The sequence below is a fragment of the Mus caroli genome, unplaced genomic scaffold (genome assembly GCF_978045245.1).
Source record: "Mus caroli unplaced genomic scaffold, Mus_caroli_1 scaffold_8, whole genome shotgun sequence".
Classification (NCBI taxonomy): Eukaryota; Metazoa; Chordata; class Mammalia; order Rodentia; family Muridae; genus Mus; species Mus caroli.
Window position 1 is genome coordinate 136,067,287 of NW_028227263.1, and position 20,535 is coordinate 136,087,821.

The 20,535-nt window shown below is 42.3% G+C and overlaps 1 protein-coding gene and 1 pseudogene across 2 annotated transcripts; one reads left to right on the forward strand and one right to left on the reverse strand.

Annotated features, from left to right (window-relative positions):
- Positions 1 to 2,206: 2,206 nt before the first annotated feature.
- On the reverse strand, positions 2,207 to 3,565 carry LOC147003668 (vasculin pseudogene; annotated as a pseudogene). The gene is made up of 2 exons (XR_015048023.1): positions 3,480 to 3,565; positions 2,207 to 3,419 (listed from the first exon to the last, which is right to left on the reverse strand). The product of XR_015048023.1 is annotated as a vasculin pseudogene (transcript).
- A 1,674-nt stretch (positions 3,566 to 5,239) lies between these two features.
- LOC147003669 (aurora kinase C-like) lies at positions 5,240 to 10,948 on the forward strand. Its single transcript, XM_085842483.1, has 4 exons — positions 5,240 to 5,307; positions 7,858 to 8,049; positions 10,406 to 10,580; positions 10,777 to 10,948. Exons 1-4 carry the CDS (start codon positions 5,240 to 5,242, stop codon positions 10,945 to 10,947), a joined length of 606 nt encoding a protein of 201 aa, XP_085698609.1. The 3' UTR covers position 10,948.
- Positions 10,949 to 20,535: the final 9,587 nt, after the last annotated feature.

The following is a 20,535-nucleotide window of genomic DNA, read 5'->3' on the forward strand; positions in this document are numbered from 1 at the left end:
CCAAACTTTCAACATCATATCCATCTTCCATTTGCCAACCCCTTTCCCCTCCACCACCAATGAGAAGGAGTGACCCATTGACCAATCACATGGTACCATAGACTTTTTCTACTGAGTTGCAGCTGTCAGGTATTAAGGACTAACTTGGAAGTCCTGGGGCAGTGAGTCTGCAAATTTTGTCACATATACACAATTTATAGATGGATAAATAACTGTACTAAACATTTAAAAGGTTAAGTAATAAATCCTAGAAATAAAGAACTCATTAGTGTTAAATGGCATTTACCATGTGTAATTAATGTTGCTCTATTTTATTATTGTTAGTTATTATTAGTAATTTGTTATGCCAAACATATAGATTAAACTTCTGTAAGTATATATATATCGAAAAAATATATGGGGTTCCATCCTATCTTAGTCTCACAATCCTCTGCACAGCTTTCAATGAACACACACACACACACACACACACACATATAATGGGCAGGTTTTTCTATTGACTTTGTATTGATCAAACCTGCCTTATATCTTTTTTCGTTTAAATAATGACTGGCTAGGTATGGAACACAAGTATGGTCTTTGAGAACATCAGGCAAGTGTTCTACCACTGAACAAGAACTCCATCGTGTTCCCTCTCCTGTGTGTCCAGTACTGTCAATGTAGTGCTACCTCCACTCCTAAGAAAAAAAGTACTTCAAAGTCTGAGAACCTGAGTTTGATATAGTAGACTCATTTTGTGTAAGGAAAGAACTGACTCCCCTGAGTTGTGCTCTCTACTGCCCACATAGACATGCACACACACACACACACACACACACTTTAAAAAGTTGTTATCTTATATGATCTTTTATGTCTTTCTTTCAGGTTTTTGGTGATTTTGTTTTGAACCTCTTTATTGGGTTATTTTTCAATTTACTAAGCCCTGGGTGTATAAAGAGATGTTATATCTTTTGTTGTTGTTGTTGTTGTTGTTGTTGTTGTGTTTGTTTGTTTGTTTGTTTGGGGGGGGTTGAGACAGGGTTTCTCTGTGTAGTCCTGGCTGTCCTGGAACTCACTCTGTAGACCAGACTGGCCTCGAACTCAGAAATCCGCCTACCTCTGCCTCCCCAGTACTGGGATTAAAAGCGTGTGCCACCATACCTGGCTTGTTATATCTTTCGTATGTTCCTCTTTGAATTCTATTGAAAGAACCAACATTTTTCCTTTGTTTGTATGATGGGTGGACTCACAGTCACCCATGATACATAGGACAAATGGTTAATTTTAGCAGACAGCTGCAGGTGGAAACAGATCCTCAGTGACAGTTAAAGATGCCCAGGTAATTCTAGCCTACTGAATCCTGTGTTAAGAATCTAGACCAGTGGTTCTTAACATTCTTAATGCCATCCTCCTGGCCCCTCTACGAGCATTTGTGACATCTCTCAGATTTACATGGAACCTTGGTATGTGATGACATCGCTTATTCCCCAAAATAATTTTTAGCATCTTTAGATATATGAAATTGAGATTGTATGTGGAGAAGTTCCTTGTCTTCTGTGCCCTCCAGATCTGTTGCTTTGAGTTTCTTGCCTGATGCCCCAGGAGGTCTGATACTATCAACTGGTGCAGACCATTTTTCAATCAGGAAATGCTATGAAAACCTGCAATGAGCAAGATTTCTGCAGTGCTCTGTCTTGTTCAGAAAGGTATGACAGTGTTCATTTTTATTATGTTCTCTGTGAAGGTTTACTGTGACCTTAGAGGTGTGTCCAGCCTGTGTTCTGAAGATCACTTGCATCTAGGAATAGCTGTGAATGTGATCCATTATAAAATTGTGCACTTAAAACACCTCATACCCACACAAATACATACATACACCGAAGCATGCAGGCACACTCACACACACACACACACACACATTTAATACTTTATAAAGGAATTCAGAGGAATTTAACTAATTAAAGAAATACATTCTGAAAACTTTCTGATATTATGAAAATTTCATCCAAAGGATTTACAAACTGGAAACCCTGAGTAGGAAAAAAATGAAAATAACACCTTCATATATGGGCCAATAGAGTACAAAAGGAAAGGGGAAAATCTTGAAAGTCATTTAGTAAAATGGCATGACATCAAAAGATACAAAAGATCAGAATTCTTTTTTTTTTTAAACATCACACAATTTTTTATTATTAAATGAGAAAATCTCATTTGTTACATTGTCACATTGCTAGTCAAGAGAAATGCTGCAGTGATGAAGAAAGTCAATGTTGGATCAACCAAAGTCCTCATTTCTACAACATTCATTTACAAAGAAATAATGTTCAACACAGCCCAACACAACATTCTTGGTTTTCTTCATATTGAAGTCCCCAAAAAAATCATCTTCTAATGGGGTAGGTTCACTACATAAATTATAGTTCTTCATTTTTACAATTCACCCCAAACTGCATGAGAGATGTATCACACTAAAATTTCTAAAGCTGTGAGGCTCTCCTTCACACATCGTCATCATCCGAGGTGTCACTGCTACTTGTCTCTGTGTCATCATTCTCAATTGTGGGTTTGAAAGTGCTGTTTTTCCAGGGTCCAAACTTGAAGTCACAGATCAGGCCATTTTTCAAAATACCATTTTTTCTCAGACCATTCTTCTGTAACTGTTCACTAATAACTTGGAATTCTCTCATTTCATCCTCAGTTAAGGGAGCACATGTTTCATCATTTTCACTGTCTTCCTGCCAGCCCATTTCTTTTAATAATCTGTGTTCTGCCTCTAGTGAACTGGAAAGAACATCGGTTTGTGGAAAAGTGGAAGAACGAATGATCTGCTGAGACATCACCGAGGCATTGCCGTTCTCCTGTGGAATTTCATTTTCATCAAAGTTTCTGTTTATGTCTCTTTCTTGGTGAGTAGTATTGCTGTTATGCAAATTAAATGAGTCTTCATCCTTCTCTGAGCCAGCATGACTTTCATCTTCATGTTCCTCCTCTACTCTGTCCCTTTTCAATGCTTTCAAAAATTCACTCTTTTTATCACTGCGCATTCGTGTCAGTTTAGTTAAACGAGGCTGCTGATTAAGTTTGTCAACAGGCGAAGAAGAATTCGAACGATTACACTCTTTCACTGAGTTTGTTGATGGACTAATACTCTTGGCCGCTGACTTAAAAGCATTAAAGTTGCCAATGCCATATGTAGATTCATGAGAAAAAGAAGTCCCGACTTTGTTCTCTTTAGTTTGGCTTTTCCATTGTGTAGGTTTTGTAGGTGGAACAGCAGGTTTGGGGACTAAGCCTTTATAAACACTCGGACCAGTTCCATTCTTAACTGGCTGTGACTGGAGGTTTCCTGCTAAGGGGAATCCAGATAGCTGTAAGTCTTTTGTATTACCTTTCTTAATGACCAGCATTCTTGGAGTTCTAGATTTAGGATTCGGGGGATAGTCTAAGAGAGGAGCTTGGGAGATTTTTTTGGTTGGGTATGTGTGTGTCTGGGCGTGTAGGCCCCAAACACCCGCAGCTAAAGATTTATTCTGATTTGGTTCTCTCTCATATTCAGGATTTAAAGATGGAAAATCCTCAGCCTCAAACTGTCTGCGTTCTCTTTTGTCTTCTTTCCTCCCAGTTTCATTGTCAGGGATGTTGTTTTCATGTAGTCCTTGGCTTTTTCCAGAATGGAAAATACTGCTATGAGAACGGGAATTTCCATCATGGTATCCCCCACGATGATTTATGTTTTCTGTACCATTTCTGCCATGCGTATGCCATCCATTTTTCTCTTTCCTCCCAAAATTACCTCCATTAGGGCGTCCAATACCAGAATCAAAGCCATCTGAAGAATTGTGTCGTCGACGACTCACATCATAACGATTTTCTGTCCATGAAAAATTTCCAGAGTGCTTCTCAAAATTCAATGATGAAAATTCCAAAAGGACTGCACAAGAAGGTGTTGATTTCTTCTCTATAAGCTTTATGTTTTCCAGTTTGTTTTTTTATTTTGTATCCTCTGAAATATCCAAGTTCTTTGAAGATACTTAACCTGTGACTATTTGACATAGAGTTACTTGAAGTCAGCTACCCATATTTATTTTGAAGTTTTCATATGGCTAGATCCAGAATTAGCCAGGTTCCTTGTATTTAAGAGCAAGGTCTTCTTTAGTATTCCATGTACTTGTCACTGTTGTACTTATCCACTCCAGAAGAAATATCCAATGTATGTGCCAAAAAGCAGAAACAAAAAGAAAACTTTCACATCTGAAGATTACTTCTAAACATCAGCGTATATAGACAGACAGACAGCTATCTCAATACTACCATGCTGGTGTGAAAATGGACATCTTACATTCCCAAGTAAATAAAAGATAAAAAGAAAAAAACGCTGTATTCTTTCAATGTCTTCATTTAGAAAAGCTGTCCCATTGTAATATGAAAAAAGCTGAAGTCAAAAATTACTAAAACTTTTAATAAAGGTAAAAAGAACTGCCACAAAACTTCAGCAATATTTAAACAGTAATTTGAAACTGCTGAAACTACTTGGTACACAAATCAAACATATCTTACAGTTTTGGCTGAAGAACACCAACAGGAGAGGGGAAAGAGACAAAAATAACACCAGATGAAATGCTTTAACCACTTATATAATCCGTTTGAACCAAAATACTGAAGAAATGGCTGGATCTTTTAGTAGCTCGTTGAATTTGTTCACTACTATCAATTCACTTCAGAGATGATTCTTGTCAATTTTAATTAACTTCTGGAGCAAAATTGCCCAAAACAAAAACAAAACTGTAATTCCAAAATGGCCACTTGAAATATCCGGGGCCTTTTAAACAAAACCTAGATGATGATCTTCATACACCAAATTCAATCACCTTCTGCCCCATCAGAGGTGCCCCTGGCCTGGGGGTGCCACTGCGCTCGATCCCGGGAGGAGGTTTTCGGTACTTTGAATAATCCCCTTTTGCAGCTTTTCCCTCCCCCACAACCAGTCTCAGTCCCCAAGATCAGAATTCTTAAAATGGATGATATTGACTTTGAGTATTGCAATATTTTTTTCATATTTCCCCTTAGTTTTAGTGAGTAAAAAATTGAAAGTAAAAATTTGAAATCCACAAATGACACTGTCCAAAGGGATCATGCATGGCTTTAGAGGTGTGACACTGTGTCTTCAATAGAAATTTAACTCTATCCTTTAACTTTCTAATCTTACATTTTAAAAATGATTCATTTGTATTTGTTTTATGTGCATTGGTGTTGTGCTTACATGTATGTCTGTGTGAAAGCATTGGGTCACCCAGAAATAGAGTTGCAGCCAGTTGTGAGCTGCTCTGTGTAAGGAATTTCAAGAGTAGCCAGTGCTCTTAACTACTGTCCCATCTCTCTAGCCCCCTGATTCTTTGATGTATATACAATTTCTAGCCATTCTCCCTTGTTGATGCCCCAGAATCCACATAATCTCTATCTTCATTTCTTTACTTTTTACCATCCATTTCCATATTTTCCTTTCATTTCAGTTTAGCTAGATTTATAACATTGATCTTTTAAAATATTTTGAGTTTATGTTGTTCGTTTTCTGTATTACTTTCTTAAATTTTGTTTAAAGAAAGTTTCTCATGTGGCTAAGGTTTGTCTTGAGCTCTCTGCAAAGCTGAAGATGACTTTGAACACCTGATTCCCTTCCTTTCATTAAGGGCTGAGATTATAGGTACACACTACCAACCCTGGGATTGCAGGTGATGTATACCACCACCCTGGATTATGCAACCCTTTGGTTTTGAACTGAGGACCTCTCATGCATACTGGGCAAACACTCTACTGATGGATCCAAATTCCTCACTTTTTATTTTACTTATTACTAAAATTCCTTTCTTTACATTTGATTACTTACTCATTTATATTCCTTGATATTTTCATTGTGTACAAACATTGTACATGGCTGTTACTAAGGGACATTTGCATGTAAGCATGTAGTGCATATTCTCTTCCATTGTGACATAAACTCTCCTTTATTGCCTCTTCACTAATTTTTTTTAATTAGGTATTTTCTGCATTTACATTTCCAATACTATCCCAAAAGTCCCCCATACCCACCCCCCACTCCCCTATCCACCCACTCACCCTCTTTGGCCTTGTGTTCCCCTGTACTGGGGCATATAAAGTTTGCAGTCCAATGGGCCTCTCTTTGCAGTGATGGCCGACTAGGCCAGCTTTTGATACATATGTAGCTAGAGACAAGAGCTCCGGGGTACTGGTTAGTTCATATTGTTGTTCCACCTATAGGGTTGCAGTTCCCTTTAGCTCCTTGGGTACTTTCTCTAGCTCCTCCATTGAGTGCCGTGTGAACCATCTAATAGTTGACTGTGAGTATCCACTTCTGTGTTTGCTAGGCCCCGGGATAGTCTCACAAGAGACAGCTATATCTGGGTCCTTTCAGCAAAATCTTGCTAGTGTATGCAATGGTGTCAGCGTTTGGAAGCTGATTATGGGATGGATCCCTGGATAGGGAATCACTAGATGGTCCATCCTTTCATCACAGCTACAAATTTTGGCTTTGTAACTCCTTCCATGGGTGTTTTGTTCCCATTTCTAAGAAGGGGCAAAGTGTCCACACTTTGGTCTTCATTCTTCTTGAGTTTCATGCATTTAGCAAATTGTATCTTATATCTTGGGTATCCTAAGTTTCTGGGCTAATATCCACTTATCAGTGAGTACATATTGTGTGTGTTCCTTTGTTATTGGGTTACCTCACTCAGGATGATGCCCTCCAGGTTCATCCATTTGCCTAGGAATTTCATAAATTCATTCTTTTTAATAGCTGAGTAGTAGTCCATTGTGTAAATGTACCACATTTTCTGTATCCATTCCTCTGTTGAGGGGCATCTGGGTTCTTTCCAGCTTCTGGCTATTATAAATAAGGCTGCTATGAACATAGTGGAGCATGTGTCCTTCTCTTTTTTAAAAATTTTTAATATTTTTTATTACATATTTTCCTCAATTACATTTCCAATGCTATCCCAAAAGTCCCCCATACCCCCCCCACTTCCCTACCCACCCATTCCCATTCTTTTGGCCCTGGCATTCCCCTATATTGGGTCATATAAAGTTTGCAAGTCCAATGGGCCTCTCTTTCCAGTGATGGCCGACTAGGCCATCTTTTGATACATATGCAGCAAGAGACAAGAGCTCCGGGGTACTGGTTAGTTCATCATGTTGTTACAACTATAGGATTGCAGATACCTTTAGCTCCTTGGGTACTTTCTCTAGATTCTCCATTGGGAGCCCTGTGATACATCCAATAGCTGACTGTGAGCATCCACTCCTGTGTTTGTTAGGCCCCGGCATAGTCTACAAGAGACAGCTATATTTGGGTCCTTTCAGCAAAATCTTGCTAGTGTATGCAATGGTGTCAGCATTTGGAAGCTGTTTATGGGATGGATCCCTGGATATGGCAGTCTCTAGATGGTCCATCCTTTCATCACAGCTCCAAACTTTGTCTCCGTAACTCCTTCCATGGGTGTTTTGTTCCCAATTCTAAGAAGGAGCATAGTGTCCACACTTTGGTCTTCATTCTTCTTGAGTTTCATGCGTTTAGCAAATTGTATCTTATATCTTGGGTATCCTAAGTTTTGGGCTAATATCCACTTATCAGTGAATACATATTGTGTGAGTTCCTTTGTGATTGTGTTACCTCACTCAACATGATGCCCTCCAGGTCCATCCATTTGGCTAGGAATTTCATAAATTCATTCTTTTTAATAGCTGAGTAGTACTCCATTGTGTAAATGTACCATAATTTCTGTATCCATTCCTCTGTTGAGGGGCATCTGGGTTCTTTCCAGCTAATGTAATGTAATGTAATGTCTGTTCTACCTCACATGGAAGCCGAGAAAGTCTTCCCCCCACCAGACTGCTTTTGTTCACACAGATAATACACGAGTTGTCAGATGCCCTGACCTACTGCCATGAGAAGAAGGTGATTCACAGGGACATCAAACCAGAGAATCTCCTGCTGGGCCTCAATGGTGAGGTGAAGATCTCAGACTTTGGGTGGTCTGTGCATACCCCCTCCCTCAGGTAGGTTGGATGGGATGGGGGTGGGACACTCACACTAGTGAGGCATTTCCCAAGTGAATTCATCTCACATGGAAGGCCCAGATACAAACTGGGCCTTGTGGTTAACAAGCACCTTTTCCAAATACACACTTTTAAAATGCATTTGCAAATTGAAAGAATAGGTGGGTGGGGTGATGGACTCAGTAGATAAGAACAGTTCCTTTGTGATCAGGAAACCTGACTTTAAATGAAAAGAACCTGTAAATACCTGGCTGTGGCTATGGATTACTTTAACCCCTGCCTTGAGTGATGGAGGCAGGCAGATCCTATAAGCTGGCTAGCCACTGGCAGAAATGACTGGGTTAGGTCCAATGAGAGACCTTGCGTTAAAGGAATACAGTGGGGAGCTTAATAAAGACACTGAATGTCGTCCTCTGTCTTTGTTAGTGTGTGTCTGTAGGCATGTACACACACACACACACACACACACACACCACAAATAGAGCTTTGCTTTCCTAGTCTTTATCAGTGTTTGCCTTTGCCAGTAAGATTCCATGTAAAATTAGCAAGCATCCCAGGAAGGAATTTCTCCATGTCGATGAGCTACATTTCCTTGGTTCCTCTTGAGACATACACCATCATTATGTACATCATAAATCTTCCTCAGACGAAAGGATGGACCATCTGGAGATTGCCATACCCAAGGATCCACCCCATAATCAGCCTCCAAATGCTGACACCATTGCATACACCAGCAAGATTTTGCTGAAAGGACCCTGATATAGCTGTCTCTTGTGACACTATGCTGAGGCCTGGTAAACATAGAAGTGGATGCTCACAGTCAGCTATAGGATGGAATACAAGGCCCCAATGGAGGAGCTAGAGAAAGTACCCAAGAGCTGAAGGGGTCTGCAACCCTATAGGTGGAACAACAATATGACTAACCAGTACCCCCAGAGCTCGTGTCTCTAGCTGCATATGTATTAGAAGATGGCCTAGTCTGCCATCATTGGGAAGAGAGGCCCCTTGGTCTTGCAAACTTTATATACCCCAGTACAGGGGAACACCAGGGCCAAGAAGTGGGAGGGGGTGGGAAGGGGAGTAGGGGGGGTATGGGGGACTTTTGGGATAGCATTTGAGATGTAAATGAAGAAAATACCTAATTAAAAAAAATAAATATAAAAAAAATCTTCCTCAGTCACTGACTCTGACCACCAGGCTGGCCTCAGACTTACAGCAATCCTGTGATGTTATGCTACAGGTGATATGCTGCACCATGTTTTAAAACATGAGATTAGTGTTTCTTCCCTTATAGTATTTACTTTTTCTGAGTTGGTTTAGTTTTTTTAATTGTTATCTTCTAAGTATGGATGTTTTGCCTGCATCTAGGACTTGTGCACCGTTTTTCATGCCTGTTCTCTTGGAAGCCAGAAGAGGGCATCAGTTGTTTTTAAGCAGCCACATGGATGCTGCAAAATCTGTCCAGGGTCTTTTAGAAGAGCAGCCAGTGCTCTTAACCACTGAGTCATCTCTCCAGCCCTGCCTTGTCTGACTGGTTGTGGATTCATTCTAGCTTCAAACACAATGCTCTTCCTGTTGCAACCTTCCCAAATGCCAGAATTAAGAGATGTGAGCTATTACTATATGCATCTGCTTTCCCTGAACGTTAAACAAAAAGAAACCTGTGTTTATTCTCATATGTGCATGTAGGCACACATGTGCCATGTTGTGTCTGGGAGGAGGGTGGGCGTGTAAGAGGACACCTTCAAGATAGTCCCTCACCTTCCACCTTATTTGAGACAAGGTCTTTTGTTTGCTCTTTCATAGTTGCCTAGCTGGTCTACAGACTTTCTATGATTCTCCTCTGCCTCCCATCTCACTATAGAAGTTCTAGGACAATAGTCATGGACCCGGCTTTATGTGGGTTCTGGGGGATAGAACTCAGGTCCTCAGGAATTCCCCTTGCAAGTGCTTTGCCCCCTGACTCACCTCCTATAGCCCCTCTGAATCTTGATCCATATTAACAGTTGGTGTTTATGAACAGTTCTCCTTGCTTCAGGCATGCACAGGAGTGGACCCTTTAGGATGTCCCTGTGTCTCCCATTTCCTTGGAAGCTGAACAGGGAAGATTTCCCTTCTTCTGTTTTTTGTTTTTGCTTTATCGAGACAGGGTTTCTCTGAGTAGCTCTGGCTGTCCTGGAACTCACTTTGTAGACCAGGCTGGCCTCAAACTCAGAAATCCGCCTGCCTCTGCCTCCCAAGTGCGGGGATTAAAGTTGTGCGCCACCACTGCCCGGTTTTGTTTTTGTTTTTGTTTTTTGGTGTTTTCCCTTCTTCTGAGCCTACGCACAGCCCAATCTTCTGTGTCTTGTTCTAGGAGAAAGACAATGTGTGGGACTCTGGACTACTTGCCCCCGGAAATGATAGAGCAGAAACCGTACAATGAGATGGTTGATCTGTGGTGCATTGGCGTGCTCTGCTATGAGCTGCTGGTGGGGAAGCCACCCTTTGAGAGCAGCACCTCCAGTGAGACATATAGACGCATCCGCAAGGTATGGCCAGCGCACGCACACATGACATTCACCAGGAAGCCAGACAGTGATGGGTCCTGGGTGGGCCTTTGGGGACTGAGTGTATACAAAAGATTATCTGCTAATAGCCAAAAGGGTGCCATGAGGAGACTTATAGCACAGGGAGATTACGAAATGAGAATAACTAGATTCTATTCTTCTTCCCCTGGCTCATTAGGTAGATTTTAAGTTTCCTTCATCAGTGCCTGCAGGAGCCCAGGACTTGATCTCCAAGCTTCTTAGGTACCATCCTTCAGAGCGGCTGAGCCTGGCCCAGGTCCTGAAGCACCCCTGGGTCAGGGAACACTCTCGAAGGGTGCTGCCTCCCTGTGTTCAGATGTCTTCCTGAGTCCTGCCCATCTCTATCCCTATGTATTTCTTCAGGAAGCTCTCCAGGCTCTTTTGTTAGTGTGTGTGGTTTGCTTGTTTTCTATTTTATGAAATGATGTTAATTAAAACTGTTTATTTTCGCATCAATCTTCTTGCTTGAGTGAGTTAGTGTGTAGATTGAATTGAAAAGTTTGTCTTACATGAGTGATAGAGGTGGAGGCCAGAAGCCCACACCAGGTGGCTCCCTCTATTTCTCTCCATCTCATATTCTGAGAGGATAAATCTCTGAACTGAACATGAAATCACCAAGTTGGCTTGACTGGCTGGTAAATAAAACACAGTGATCCTTCTATGTCCAGCTCCCTAGTGCCAAGATCACAGAAGCACTAAAGTATGCCCAGCTTGTACCAGGGTGCTGGGGATCAAACTCAGTCCCTGTGCTTCTGCACATGGACAGAGGCACACCCATGCTTACACACACATAAAATAACAACTAAGTGAAAGGAAGTTGGTGTATAAGGAGAGATGATGTATGTGTAGAACTTGGGGTTCTCTCTAGAGCACTCAGTTTATCAGCTTTACATTTGCCCTGATTTTGGGCAAATGTTCCAGGCATACAACACTCCAATCTACATTCTATACAGAAAGAATGTCAGTCTCACCCAGGCCCAGAATCCTCCTGCGCTGTGTGCATTGTTACTTGATGGATCTGAAGCCAGGCCTGGTGACCCATGCCTACAATCTTAAGTATTCAGGAGGCTCAAGCAGAAGTTCAGTTCAAGGCCAACCCGGACAATTTAGCGAGATTGTCTTAAATTAAAACAATTTTAAGTAATAATAACACCACTCCTGGGCATATACCCAGAAGATGCTCCAACATATAATGACACATGCTACACTGTTCATAGCAGCCTTATTTATAATAGCCTGAAGCTGGAAAGAACCTAGATGTCCCTCAATGGAAGCATGGATATAGAAAATGTGGTACATGTACATACTACAGTACTACTCAGCTATTAAAAATGATGACTTTGTGAGAATTTTAGGCAAATGGATAAAACTAGAAAGGATCCTGTGTGAGGTAACCCAATCAGAAAAGAACACACATGGTATGTACTCACTGATATGTGGATATTAGCCCAGAAGCTCAGAATACCTAAGGTACAATTCACAAACCACATGAAACTCAAAAAAGAAGACCAAAGTGTGGATACTTCCATCCTTCTTAGAAGGGGGAACAAAATACCCATGGGAGGAGTTACAAAGTGTGGAGCAGAGACTGAAGGAATGGCCAACTAGAGACTGCCCCACCTGGGGATCCATAAACCCCGCCACTATTGTGGATGCCAACAAGTGCTTGCTGACAGAAGCCTGTTATAGCTGTCTCCTGAGAGACTCTACCAGTGCTTGACAACTACAGAGGTGGAGGCTCACAGCCAACCATTGGACTGTGCACAGGGTACCCAATGGAGGAGCTAGAGAAAGGACCCAAGGAGCTGAAGGGGTCTGCAGCCCCATTGGACAACAACAATATGAACTAACCAGTACCCCCAGAGCTCCCAGGGTGTAAACCACCAATCAAAGAGTACATTTGGTGGGACTCATGGCTCCAGCTGCATATGTAGCAGAGGCTGGCTTTGTAGGTCATCAGTGGGAGGAGAGGTTCTTGATCCTAGGAAGGCTCTATGCCCCAGTGTAGGGGAATGCCAGGGCCAGGAAGTGGGAGTGGGTGGGTTGGTGAGCAGGGGGAGGGGGAAGAGGATAGATGGTTTTCAGAGGGGAAACAAAGAAAGGGGATAACATTTGAAATGTAAATAAAATATCCAATAAAACAAAAGAAAAAAGAAATAACAACTACAATAATAATAAATAGTAATAGGTATGTCTAAGCCATGATGCTAGGTCTGGGACCTTATTTTAGATAAAGAGTAAGAAAACCTCTTCTCTTTGGGGAGGGAGTGATCTGTTTGTAAGCAGGGAAAGAACTATGTTTCCCAGAAGGTATAGAGCACAAGAGTCTTGTGGCTTGCTCTGCAAATAAAATGCTAATGCCTGCGGCTCTACTGGCTCCATGCCATGACGTCATCCTTGCGCTACTCTTCAGTTCACATCCTGTGTGGGAATCTTAGCTGCATTCCTGTTTAGCCTGTAGTAAGGAGGAAAACCTAAACACTGCAGTGAACCCAGCTGTGCTCTGTGACCTGGGCCTGACAGCCAGCAGCCAAAGTCACCTGCCCCGGGTAAGGAGATACAGGTTTCTATGGAGCTCACGGGATTCCCGGCTCTGCTGCCTGCATGGTAGCAGGATGGCGTCCGCGCTAGTGGGCACCGGGCTTGTGGGTTTTCGGAGACGTTTGATGCTTCCTTAAGTTTTGGAGAGCCTGTCAATCAAGAGAGCCTCTAGGATAGTCTTTATAATTGTGTTTGCTTAGGAAAAGTGGATCCGCATGGCCACCCAGTTCATCCCTAGTCTTTTTTTTTTTGTTTGTTTGTTTGTTTTGTTTTTCGAGATAGGGTTTCTCTGTGTAGCCCTGGCTGTCCCGGAACTCACTTTGTAGACCAGGCTGGCCTCGAACTCAGAAATCCAACTGCCTCTGCCTCCCGAGTGCAGGGATTAAAGGTGTGCACCACCACGCCCTGCTCATCCCTAGTTTTAGGCTTAGGTTTCAAAGCTGGGACAAAAAGCTTAATGTCTACTAAACAGAACAAAGCACACCCGCCCCGCCGCTGGGGTGTTTAAGCAACTTTATCCTTACAGGTCACCAAGAGTTCTTGGCTGGCATAGTTAGCCCCCTCCCCCCCTCCCTTAAACTCCCCAAGCTCTGGAGCTGGGTTGCTCTGTCCCCAGCTGCCCTTCCCTTTACAATCTAACCAGTTTGGTTATCCCTGCTCTTTTGGGCCTCTTGGCTGCTGCACCTTTCCCCTCCCCCCTCCTCTCTCTCTCTCCTGCTGGCTCCTCTTCTCATATGGCTCAGGGTCATGTCCAATCTGGACTCTCCCAGGTGTTTCTGTCTCTAGCTGTGCTCTCCCACTTATCTATGGTAAACTTTCTCTTCCACCATACCTACAAGCAGTCATGTCCTTTCCCTTTATTTCTTACTTTCCCCCTTCACGTTGTACCTGAGAAGGTCGTTTATGCACTGGAGGCCATACCTAAGAAAGTAGGAGCTCACTCCCTAATATGTGCCAACCTGCCTCCTTTTCTATAACTAACATTTTGGAATTGTGCCTGCTCTAAGTCGATCTAAAGGAACCCAGATGACTCTTTCCTAGTAATAATCTAGAAGCCCAAAGATAACTTCTGTGACAATGGGCAACAGTGGTCTAGGGTTTGGTTTAATAACTGGGTCCTGTTTGTTGCCATTTCTTCTTCTAATGAAGGACTCACATAGCCCTCACTTTCCAGCATTGCAGCTCTGCTAGTTAGCCCTCCTACAGCTTCCTCATGCCAGAAAGTCAGGCCTCTGGTAGGTATTTAAGAGGTTGAAGACTGAAATGAAGCTCCAGGCTAAGGACTTTCATCACTTCATATCAGACACAATCTGTTAAGTATCGAATTCTTCCTGGCTGACTTCTTAGGATCTTGATTCCCTGTCTGACTCACTGCTACTCAGGTGTACCAATCTGACCCAACATTTCCTTTGCTTTTCCAGCTTTTATCTTTGAGGTTTACTCCGCCTCAGTCTTCAGATCTCTGCAAGACCATTCTATGTCACATTTCCACTCAGATGCCACTTTTAGAAAGCTTTTTTAAAGTTTGGGCTGGAGAGATGGCTCAGTGGTCAGAAGCACTGGGTGCTCTTTCAGAGGACCCAAGTTTCAATTCCCAACACCCATAGGACAGCTGATAACTGGAACTCCAGTTTCAAGAGATCTGACACCCTCACAAAGACACATATGCAGACAACACACCAATGCACATAAAATGAAAGCATTTAAAATATTAAAAACTTAACAATTTATGTATGTCAAGTGTTTGTGGGTCTACTCACATGCAAGCAACGGCTCAAGTGTGGAAGTTGTGGGACAGCTTTCAGGAATTGGTCCTGTCCTACTTTTTTTTGTTTGTTTGTTAAAGATTTATTATTATATGTAAGTAGACTGTAGCTGTCTTTAGATACACCTGAAGAGGGCATCAGTTCTCGTTACGGATGGTTGTGAGCCACCATGTGATTGCTGGGATTTGAACTCAGGACCTTTGGAAGAGTGTCTTACCCACTCAGCCATCTCACCAGCCCCTCTCCTACTTTCATATGGGTTTTGGGGATCAAACTCAGGTGGTCTGGCTTGAGGGAAGTTCTTTTACTCTCTGAACCATCTCACTTGCCCAAGTAGCACTCCTTTTATTTATTTCTGTAATCCCAGTACTGGAGAGGCAGAGGCAGGAAGATCAGGAGTTCAAGGTCAGCCCTGGCTACTTAGCAAGTTTGAGACCAGCTTGGACTACTTATGACCTTAACAAAAATAAGCAACTTGCGGACATCTTTTAGCATCAAGTCACTGACCTGTACATAGGTACCAGCCATATTTACCATAGACTGTATTAATTAACAGAAGCTAGACAAGTTAAATGTGATATGATTTATCTTTCAGAAAGCTCATCTCTATTCCATGGGTATTTTTATACCCATGGTACCTTTTTCTGTTTGTTTTGTTTTGTTTTATTTTCCTTCCTCATAGCTGTTGCCCATGACATGAGAATTACTGTGTTTCTCTGGAAATAGAGGCTCTGAGATGAAGTGAGGTACCTAATGTTACACAGCTGTTGAGTAGTAGTTCCAGGAGCTTAGATTGAAACTCTAGGTTTATCGACTTCAGAATTGAGGCGTTTGGCAGCATTCAGCAAGGGCAGGAAACTAGCTGGATCAGTGAAGCTCAAGAAATGATGTTTGTAAGGTTGTTGGTTTTGGTCCCATCATCATTATTTTGTCATGCCTGTGACATCCACAACAGACCCTCTCTCACAGCCCACGGTTTAACTTTGCTGTTAGTTACTTTCTAAGAGCTCCTGTTTAGGAGGCATCTGCCCTTCACACTTATATATTATGCCCTGCCTTAGATTTGTTTCCTATGTGATAAGATTCCCTGACAGAAGCATTGAGGAAAAAAGGGGTTTGCTTGGCTCACAAATCCAGATCCATCACAGCAGGGAAGTCATTGTGGCAGGAGCCTATGAGAGCTGGTTACAGCATGTTTGGGGTCAGAACCACCAAGAACAATAATTGCATGCGTGCATGCTTATGCTCCCCTAGTTTTCTGTTTGCTTGTTTGGTTTCAGGCAGGGTCTCACCAAGTAGCCCTCTCAGGCCTGAAACCCAGAGACCTATCTAGCTCTGCTTTTGGAAATGCTGGGGTTAAAGGTGCAAGCTGCCACACCCAGGACTTTCATTCATTCTAAGGTTACATGCATTCTTTTTTTTTTTTTTTTTTTTTTCTGTCTTCAGACACCCCAGAAGAGGGCATCAGTTCTCATTATGGATGGTTGTAAGCCACCATGTGGTTGCTGGGATTTGAACTCAGAACCTCTCCTCTGGAAGAGCAGTCAGTGCTCTTAACCTCTGAGCCATCTCTCCAGCCTTCTTTTTTTTTTTTTTTTTTTAAGATTTATTTATTTATTATATGTAAGTACACTGTAGCTGTCTTCAGACACTCCAGAAGAGGGCGCCAGATCTCGTTACGGATGGTTGTGAGCCACTATGTGGTTGCTGGGATTTGAACAATGGACCTTCGGAAGAGCAGTCGGGTGCTCTTACCCACTGAGTCATCTCACCAGCCCCTACATGCATTCTTATTAGTGAGTGCAAGTATGGGTTTGCATTTGGAGGCCCGAAGACAACTTTGGGAGTTGAGTTCTTGCCTTTTCCTTGGTAAAGTCCCTGAGTAGAGATCAAGTTGTAAAGCTTGATCTCAAGTGCCTTTGCCCTCTGAGCCAACTCAGTGACTCCACTTTTCCCTTTTTATACATTCTGATACTCAAACCTAGGAATGGTGTCAACTACTTTTAGGTTGGGTCTTCCTACTTAACAGAATCAAGATTATCAACATAATCTCACTGATGTGCCCACAGGTCAACCTGTTCTAGGAAGTCCCTCACCGGGACTATCTTCCTAGGTGATTCTAGATTGTGTCAAGTTGTCAATTAAAACTAGCCATTAATGCTCCAAACAGCCTGTCTCATCCCTTGTGGCCCATGAAACAGCATAGCCTTCAGGATGTGCTGTGCAGTTTGGGCATTAATCTCTGTATTTTTAGGGAAAACCTGAAGCCAGTGCTAATATGTTTAATGACTTTTCAGGTGTTTTTCACCTTTGAGGATGTGGCTTTTACCCAAGAGGAGTCCAGGCAGCCTGCTCTAGCTCAGGGGACCCTGTACAGGGAGGTGATACTGGAAACCCTTGGGCTTCTGGTCTCTCTGGGTAGTCTTGATAGCTCCCCAGTTCAGGGTCATTGGCTGCTCTCATTTCACCCTCTGACTCCAGGCCTTGATGCTTAAGAGGTCCTCTGAGCTAATCTTCTTTTCTTCCCACTGCTTCAAGCACTTTCTAGACTCATCTCTTCCTGTGTTATTCATCTTTTGGCTCCCAGGATAATGTAAAGAAGAGGACCATGGAAGAAGGGTGTTTTGTAGAACCCAGAGTTAAGATTTCCAGATTCTTTAGCTAGTCTTCCCCTCTGCCCAACCCTGCCCCCAATATATTTTTATTCTTTTAGTCATGTCTATGTGTGCAGGGCTATGTGCAAATTCGATGGCTCGAAGAGTTCAGACAAAATTTTTTGGTGATACTTAATTCTGTATGCACAATAAAGCCTAAGGCATGACTCCATCGAAACTCTCTGTAAAGTACATGTGACCTCTTCTATAAAGATAAGTTCTATAGATTAATTGGGTCTGGGCAAGGGTGGCACTATAGAGGGAGATAAATGCTCAGAGTCTGGGGAGACAGGTGTGACCATACAAATGGCACCTGCCTGTTAACCAGCTGCACTTCCTACCTTCTGGGTAGAAAATAGGTTCTGGAACCCTTCCTCGGAAGAGTTAACCCTGCATGGTTAACAATCCTGGTTTCCTTGAAGGCTTACCTGTGATCATGAGGATCTCCCATCTCCTACATCTGTGTGTGTGTCTGTGCATCAGTATGTGTGTGAGTACAGGTGATGGAGAAGGCCAGATGTGCCACATCCCCTGCAGTTGAAATTGCTGGAAGTTGTGAGCCTCCTGACATGGTGCTAGGGATCAAACTCAGGTCCTTTGGAAGAGCAGTCCATACTCTTCACCACAGAGCCACCTCCCCTGTAGTGAGTAGCACTTTTACCTACTAAGCCCCCACTCTTCTCCACCCCCCACATTTATTTTTGTCCAGATGTAATGATACTTTTGTGTTAGTCCTTGAGAGGCTAAGGGAGGAGGATTGTGAGTGGAAGGCCAGTTTCAGTTAAGAGAGATCTTATTTTGTTTGTTTTCTGTATTTATCATATTTATAGTAGTGAAAATTAGTTCAGTCCTTACTGTCAGTGGTCTCTGCTTTTTTGCAAGTTTTTGTTTTTCTAAAGAGTCTTATGTGGAGTTTTTCTCTCCTTTTTAAACTGTTTTTGGAAAAACATGATTATATTTATATTTTATGCCAAGGAGGTTGTCATTTGTGCTATGGCATGTGTATATGAGTCTGTTTTCTCTGCCTACCGTGTAGAGCCAGTCTATCTACTTGCTGAACCATCTTGCTGGCCCTCTGGGGAACTTTGAGCAGCAAATGCCATCTATGAGCCTGGCTTCTCTGAAGTTTGTTTTCTAGTTTTTCTAATAATTTTAACAGGTAGTTACTTCTCACAGGTCTAGATGCTGAGAAATCCACAGTCAGGGTTAGGTAGCTTGGGTCTATGTGCTAAGGCCTTCTTCCTTCGAACTCTATGTTTTCACACTCTATGCTCTATGCTTGTGGGGAGGTGACCTGGGAATGCTGTGAGAACATTCTGAATAGAATCCACATTTAGACTGTGACTTGCAAGGACACTGATAAGCTTTGCTTAGGATCTAAACAAACACTTGGGCCAATGAAAATGCATGGTCCTCTGATTTGGATAGTGGTTGTGTGTTGGAAACTTATTCCTCAGCAGAGTGGTATTGAAGGCTTAGGGCTGGCCGACTTGCTTACCATTTTACTAGGAGGCTGGGGAGATGGCTTAATTGTTATAAGCATTGGTGTTCTTCCAGAAGACCCAGATCCAAATCCAAATACTAACATGGAAGCTAACAACCATCTGTCGCTCTAGTTCCCTGGGATCTGATGTCCTCTTGTAGCCTCTGAGGGCAACAGGCACACAAAAGGGGCACAGACATACATGCAGGCAAAACAGCCATATACATAAAATAAAATAAAATAAATATATAAATAAAATAAAATAATAAATCTTTTTAATAATTATAGAGCTTTACAAATTAATAGTAACCTGAGTGCTAACTCTAGGTAGGACCCATGTGTATGTGGAAGAAGAGAACAAAGTTATTCAAAGTGCTGTCCTTTCCAGGGGTTAAAGTACTCAACAGCATAGTTCTAGCATGGCCTTAGTTACAGTGGGTTACAGAAAATAAGTACTGAATGAGTGTGCTGATTCACACCTGTCTATAACCTTGAGGCCATCCTAGTAAATTAAGGAAGAGAGTGGGAACAGAGGAAAGGAAAGTGTGTGTGTGTGTGTGTGTGTGTGTATGTGGTGTGTGGTTAGTATAAGGGAGTGAGTTCAGGAAAGCCTTGTTTCAGAAGTGTGCTTAATAGACTTGATTTCTATTTTTTGCAAAGACTTGATTTTCCTTTTTTCTCTCTCTCTCTTTTTTTTTTTTTTTTTTTTTTTTGAAGGGACTGGTTCTTATTTTCAAATTGTCACTTGTCAATATTCAGTATTAAAACAGTAGCACAACGGAGTTCTCTTTCTCTGGTCAGAGGAGAATACAAACTAGCCAGGAATCTGCAGGGTGCCCACCTAACAGGCTGAGAAGAAACCAGCTGAACATGGCAATTGGGTGGTGTCTTAGTCAGAGTTTCTATTCCTGCACAAACATCATAACCAAGAAGCAAGTTGGGGAGGAAAGGGTTTATTCAGCTTACACTTCCATACTTCTGTATGACTAAAGGAAATCAGGACTGTAACTCATAATGAGTGTAACCAAAGGAAGTCAGGACTGGAACTCAAGCAGGTCATGAAGCAGGAGTTGATGCAGAGGCCATGGAGGGATGTTCCTGTACTACCCATTCTGTATTTCCTTCACCTTCAGCAAGCACCTCAGCAAGTCTTGGCTCTTTTTCTGGAGGATTGACCCATACCTTCATTCCTGGGTCTGTGTCCTTTGTCATCCTTCTTGGATTAGGCTGTTGTAGTTTCCCATTGATTTTAATCACAGGACATGGTAGTACTAAGAGACGCCCTAAGGGATCTCCTACATTCCAGACATAATCTTGCTTACCTCCATTGTGAAGAGGCAATCCAAATTCCCCCTGGTAATCTGGATCTATCACCCCTCCTAACACTGTTATTCCTTTTTTAGCCTGTTGGTTTAAGGGCATTAGAAGCCCAAAATGACCAGGGGAAGTCTGAGCTTCCAGTTCAATGGAAT

What these genes read in the sequence shown, in the direction of transcription:
- LOC147003669 (XM_085842483.1), top strand. Translation starts at nt 5,240, where the DNA reads ATGTATGTCTGTGTGAAAGCATTGGGTCACCCAGAAATAGAGTTGCAG. An exon ending in GTGCATACCCCCTCCCTCAG is followed by an intron (nt 8,050 to 10,405) that starts GTAGGTTGGATG and finishes GTCTTGTTCTAG; the next exon opens with GAGAAAGACAATGTGTGGGA. An exon ending in CATATAGACGCATCCGCAAG is followed by an intron (nt 10,581 to 10,776) that starts GTATGGCCAGCG and finishes CTGGCTCATTAG; the next exon opens with GTAGATTTTAAGTTTCCTTC.